This window comes from Bufo bufo, chromosome 5 (assembly GCF_905171765.1).
Source record: "Bufo bufo chromosome 5, aBufBuf1.1, whole genome shotgun sequence".
Taxonomy (NCBI): domain Eukaryota; kingdom Metazoa; phylum Chordata; class Amphibia; order Anura; family Bufonidae; genus Bufo; species Bufo bufo.
Window position 1 is genome coordinate 444032770 of NC_053393.1, and position 6739 is coordinate 444039508.

Here is a 6739-nt window from a genome sequence, read left to right on the forward strand (position 1 = left end):
ACTGGCTGTTGAGACGCCCTCTGTTGTTTCGGAAAGAAAGGAACTTCAAAGAATGTTCAGAAAAAAAAAGTGTGTAATATATGACTGGTCTGCAAACTGTCTGGAATTCGCCCCTTAATGACTTTATAGCTGTCCAGCCGCAATTAAGATTTTCTACAGAAGCCTTTTCATTTGTTTTGTCTGGCGGATTGAGATAATGTGAAGAGAGGAAGTAACTGTCTTTCATTGTTCTGCAAGGCAGAAAATTCTAGCTCTGTGCAAGTTCGCCTTGCAAAATAATCTTAGAATGGTTAATACAGTCACCCAAACTAAGGGCTCCATTAACAGACACTGGTTGGTTAATATTCAAAATACTTGCACTTAACAGATATCACCAGCAGATGGCAGCATAGCTCCACCAGAAACATTGGAATTGTGTTTATGTTCATGGTCTGCCATTTTTTTTTCCTTGGGGGGAATAAAAAAAGACAGAAAAAAAAGAAAGAAAATATATTCTTCTAGAGGGTTTTCCACACTGAAACATTGTTAGTCTCTTCTTTTTATTCACAAGGTATTTCATATTTTGCACATTTTATTTGAAATTGTTTAAGTAATATCACTGTATATGGATATACTCAAACACATTTTAATGCATGTTCCAAAAGACTGCCATTCTGATTTTATTTTTTATATTTAATTAAATATCATGCTTATACAAGTATCCTTTTTATCTTTTTTTCTATCTATCTATCTATCTATCTATCTTTCATATCTAGTCAAACTGATAAAATGTTCGTTTTCTGTGTCTGTGTGTGAATATATAGAATATATATATATATATATATATATATATATATATATATATATATATATATAGTAAATTATGTAAAATAATATAATTATGTATTTAATACGTTTATTCTTTTTACCCACACACACACATATTTTTCAATGGTTCCCTTCCTTCATTGTTACATTTATATTTATTATTTATCTATTGTTATTTTTTATTTTTTGTAACTTCCTGGACCTCTCTCCAAATAGGCAAGGTAACCCAAGATATTGTAGAATATAATATATCTGTTATGTGGATTTTATTTGCATAATAAAACATGGTAAAAAAAAAAACATGGGGGAAGCCCCCGCCTACTAATATTATGTCATCATATTTCTTTGGACCTTTTGTAAGATCTTAATTACAAGGCGCCTGCAACATAAAGTAATCTTTACTTGTATGCACGGAATTACTTATTTTAGGAACAAAATATTGCAAATAAATATTATAATTCCTCCGAAAACTAGACCAAGAAAAGAGAGCCGAGATTATGAATGTTTTAATGATGGTATCTAGATATTGCTTCCATTATTGCTACTATTATTATTATTATTAGTAGTAGTAATACTTGTACAGAGGCACTTCACGGAATTAAAGAAAATAAAACATCAATGCGTTGTCCATAAAATGTTCTCTAGTGTGCACAGCCCCTGGAAATGTGCTGGGAAAGCAGAGATCAGAGCCTGGGATCCCTTTGTAGAACAGATGAGCAGGGCTGTATCTTTTTAAGGTAGAATTTCCGGAGCAGCCATTCCCATTGAGGGTTTCAAGTTTATGATGTGCAATATAAAGGCTATAAACCCTGGATGTGAGCAGCAGAGGCTCTGCCCAGCCCCAGGAGTCACTCCAACCGGCGCCTGATCACAACAACCAGCTTTTTCATGTTTCCTATGGATCTATTCACTTTTCTGTACATATTCTATATGGATCACCGGGAGCTGCCCCTTCTGCGAGCACAGGTACTCAAAAACCCTCAGCTTCAAATGTCTCCTCATTTAACTATTACCTAGCCTTCTAGCATTAATACCAACATTTTATGTTAATGATTATTATATATTTGCCTTGGCTTTGACTGTATTTAATTTGGCAAGGAGAAGTAAAAAAAGAGACATAAAGAAAATAAATCCTGTGGTATGTTACCTTTGTTCATATAATAATGCTAATATGTAATACACAAGGAAACAAAAAAATTACATGCACCAGACCTATACATTTTTAAATACACTGCTGCTTTCAGATGCATTTTACGTTGCTATTGCTTCTGTATGTCTTTATCTTTAGTGTTGTTTATATTAAATATTTAATATAAATGAGCATTATTTATCATCCTATTTCTATATCAAGCATTTACTGCTTGTTAGATTCAGTGGTATAAGGCATCGTCGCATGTAATTGGTGAAGAACTATCTGGGAGGAGTGTGGCTGCAGCATATGAACACCCGATACTGTAGGAGATGATTATTTGGGGTGTCGGATTATTAGTAAACATAAATAGAGCTTTCTGGGGACATTGTGAGGGTGACACTGGAGAATGGGTGTTGTTCCTGCATTGCACACAGATCGCTCCCACCTGTGATCCAGGATCAGATTGGATGGGAGAGTCAGATGGTCGCAGATCACGTGCAGGGGGAAGCTCAGTGCACAAGAAAATGGGGTTTTGTGTAAATCTGGGGGCTTAATGTTTCCATATATCAAGCTACCTCGTAAAACCGACACTGGAGCCACCCGGACCACAAATCACAGGTGAAGAATATGACTTCTTCCTATTATGTGAATGCTCTGTTCAGCAAGTATGCGACTGGGGCTTCTCTCTTCCAAAACACAGAGGCCACTTCGTGTTCCTTCACCAATTCCCAGAGAAGCTATGGAGCCGGCACTGGGGCATTCCCAGCGACAGCAGGAGCACCCCCATCCATGACCGGTCTGTACAATGTGAACAATGCCCTGTACCAGACCCCCTTCCCCGGATACAGCCTGGGCGCAGAAGCCTATAACCTCCATTGCTCCACGTTTGATCAGAACATTCCTCTTCTCTGCAATGACCTGGGCAAAGCCAACTGTGACAGCAAGGCGGAGGAGGCTACCTTACACCCCCAGAGTGACAGTCATTTCCGCATATACCCATGGATGAGGTCCTCAGGTATGGGTAACTCTGTGCACCCCATTACTCATAATACACCACCCCTTAGGGGATTGTCGTGCAGTCCTCCCTCCAAATACGGAGCTGCAACTAAATAGCTTTTATTTTACAATAGTCAGAAATTCTAAAATAAAATAGTTGGTCACACAGAGGATAAATAGCAAATCACAGAATCGATAGTAATATGGAATAAAAAAAATAATAATAGAATACACTTCTGTGCATTGTGTTTGCAGTGCATGCAATTAAAGAGACATTTTTGTTTTCATTACTTTTATTCATAAGGTAATATTCTTGATCCTGTGTGTAGTATTTACATGAGATAGATAGATAGATGATAGATAATATAATAAATATATGCTAAATATATAGATAGAAAGAATGATACGTATATGATAAATAGATAATATTATCAATATTTGCTAAACAGTAGATAGATATATAGATAGATATGAGATAGACATGAGATAGATAGATATGAGATAGATAGATAATAGATAAATATTGACACAAGCAGATATACATCATGTAAATATTCTATGTTTTTATCAAACCTCATTTATTAAGTTGAAGGAAGTATTGCAATGAATGAGGCAGTAACTTTCAGAGGAGCCTAGGCCTTCATGGAGTAGTGATGGCAGATTTCGTACAGTGAGCCCCCATGACTAACATATAGCCTGGCTTGTGTGTATAGGTCCAGACAGGAAGAGGGGTCGCCAGACATACACCCGGTACCAGACCCTGGAGCTGGAGAAAGAATTCCATTTTAACCGCTACCTAACCCGCAGGAGGAGGATAGAGATCGCCCATGCTCTGTGCCTAACTGAGAGGCAGATCAAGATCTGGTTCCAGAACCGAAGAATGAAATGGAAGAAAGAACATAAGGAGGAAAATGTCGGCAGCCCAGAGGCTGGGGATCAGACCCCTGCATCCACTACTCCTGCGGCAGCCGCTGCTGAGGAGGAGGAGGAGGAGGACAAGGTCACCAAGGATGAATAGTGCCCGATCTGGCTTATGGACTGGAAACCTTTATGTGGATTTTAATTGTGTTCTTCTTGAAGCAGGCCAAATTCAATGTCTTCAGCACAGGGGGCGTAGTCTGCAGGGAGAAAGAGGAATATATGTGTGATATGATTATTTAAGATTACATTCAATTCCCCATTATATGGATATTAAACATAAACTACCTAAATGTAATAATGCACACAGCAAGTGCAATTAGTCGTTACTACCTACTCTTCACACATATAGCATTCTATGGCATAGAGGATTTCACCAATGCTCAGTAGATCAGCCACTACCTTAACGTACTACTACCTATTCCAATACTACCTATAGTATGCTCTGCTATACATTACTGAAACCATAGACTCTGCATACAGATGAGAAGTGACTACTCTGCACACTGATACAGTCAGACCACCACAACAATAACAACATAAAAAAAAAAAAAACATAAAAAAAAACAAATACCCAGCAGCCTTGATCTCATCTGCAGTCTTCTTACACCCCAGCCATGATGTAGTGTTTCATTTCTGTGCAATTATATTGAAAGTGACCACATTGTTTTGTATTTCAGGGATTTGTATTCGTGGAAAGCTGTGTTATTAGTTGTCTTGGGCAGTATTTCTAGATTTTTGAGTTTGTATCTTCTATGGCATGGTTTATTTGTCTACACAAAAAGAAAAAAAAAATCAGTTCATAAAAAAAAAAATCTATAAAATCTAGCAGTGTGCACGTCTGTGAGTGTCCAGTAGTATGGTATTTTAAGTATGGTTCTGTACATCTGTACAGATGAATATGTAAAAAAAAAAAAAAAAAAAAAAGTGAAACTGTAACTTGCATAATATATTTTCTTTTGTCAGAAATAAAAAAAGAAAAGTGAAAGCGCAGTTGCTGAATACTTGCTGTTATTTAGTAAAATAAATAATACAATAATAAACCAAAAATTATATATATATATATATGTGTGTGTGTAAATATATAATATATACATATATGCTCACATACATGTATATAAATTAATATATGTGTGTGTGTATATATATACATACATACATTGAATTACTCTCCATAAACACACATCTATTTACTCTCTCTTTACATGCACACATACATCATACATATCAATTTAATCTCTCTCTTTCTCTCTCTCTTTATATATATATATATATATATATATATATATATTCTCTCTGTCTCCCTCTATATATGTATACTTTCTATCTCTCTCTCTCTCTCTAAATATATATGTATACTTTCTATCTCTCTCTCTATATATATATATATCTATATACTCTATATATGTATACTTTCTCTCTCTCTATATATATATGTATACTTTCTCTCTCTCTCTCTCTCTCTATATATATATATATATATATATATATATATATATACTCTATATATGTATACTTTCTCTCTCTATATATATATGTATACTTTCTCTCTCTGTTTCTATATATATATATACTCTCTCTCTCTCATATCTATATATATATATATATATATATATATATATATACTATAACTATATATATATATATTTTTTATTCTATATAGTGTATAAAAGAATGTGTGCTGTAGAGTAAAGAGCATAGTGTGAATAAGTGCATAAACATAAGTTCCCTGGAATGCTGCTTCATAGTGCAATGTACAGAAGTGAGCTCCTGTTAGTGGATGAGGTGGAGGAGCTGTGTGGAAGCTATCTGAGAGTTAAGATGGCGGCTGTGTAAGACCTGCCTCTTCTCAGTGATGAGGCAATGGCTATAAATCCGTTGTTGTTTATGAAAATTTACAACTTTGCAATACAAGTTTATGAGTTGCTCGGTTTCTCCATTGGTCGCTGCTGGTCATGTGGATGGCAACTGTGAACATGTAGTTTTTTATAATTTCCCTTGTGAGAATAGAGCTGCATTCTTTAGCTGAGCTCAGTCCTGCTCTGGATCTGTCTGCATCTCAAGCCTCCAGCCCAGGTTCTCAGTGTATAAGGCAGCTATGTGTCTGGAGGTTCTTCTGGAGGAGCAGCTCCCTAAAGCTGAGGTCCAGGATGGCACTGCTGGATCCTTCCCCAATAATAAGGTGTGGCATGCTGAATTCCAAGCACTGGAGTGGCAGAATTTCAACTTACAGCCTGGCTAATTTCCTGCTTCTCCTGGCACCAAAATGGGCTCCATTCCTCTCCTGAGCAGCCAAGGCGACAGCTGTCAAAGTGGCAAGGGCTTCTCTGAGCCAGAACCTAAAGGTGAGAAATGTGCACCCCTCACATATTGCAGGGATCTCCATTCCCCAGTCCAAATAAACTCTGCAGCTATTTAATGTCTGCTCCTCAGCCAGGTCTCTCTCATCACATCAAATGTCACTATATGGCTGTATTATCAGGTACCATACTGGTAATACCACGCAGGTGCTCATACTGATGTGTAGCAGAATACAGGGAGCTTAAGTACAAATAGTATGTTAGTATTTTGTGTGTATGCTCATTTATTACTATTACCGCAACTGCTATTACTATTAATACTATTGTCCAAAATAATTGCACAAAATAAGTCGATCTATGTAAAAGTCGGACATTGTTATTTGTTTCTTTTTTATATTATTATATTTCTACTACATATTAATGAAGCTTTTTCATTCATTTATGATACAATGAACACAGCTGTTTGCCATGAAATAAATGAGTGTAATTATTTATGTAACGCTGCATTTATTCCTATTAGCGCATTTGCAATTTCCAATATTGAGTGCATTTAAATCTCTAGCTACACCGATATTATAAGCTTATA

At 36.2% G+C, this 6739-nt stretch overlaps 2 protein-coding genes across 5 annotated transcripts in view; both read left to right on the top strand.

Moving 5' to 3' along the window:
• Positions 1 to 2238: 2238 nt before the first annotated feature.
• HOXA7 (homeobox A7) lies at positions 2239 to 4677 on the top strand. Its single transcript, XM_040433584.1, has 2 exons — positions 2239 to 2954; positions 3649 to 4677. The coding sequence occupies exons 1-2, from the start codon at positions 2567 to 2569 to the stop codon at positions 3951 to 3953; spliced, it is 693 nt and encodes a 230-aa protein (XP_040289518.1). The 5' UTR covers positions 2239 to 2566; the 3' UTR covers positions 3954 to 4677.
• Positions 4678 to 5818: 1141 nt separating this feature from the next.
• HOXA3 (homeobox A3) overlaps positions 5819 to 6739 on the top strand; it is a 45610-nt gene continuing 44689 nt past the window's right edge. For 2 of the 4 annotated variants that reach the window (XM_040433586.1, XM_040433589.1), the window contains exon 1: positions 5819 to 6198. The gene's annotated coding sequence lies outside the window, so the exon portion shown is untranslated. The remainder of the gene's footprint in view (positions 6199 to 6739) is intronic. The other 2 variants (XM_040433591.1, XM_040433588.1) reach the window with 2 other exon arrangements.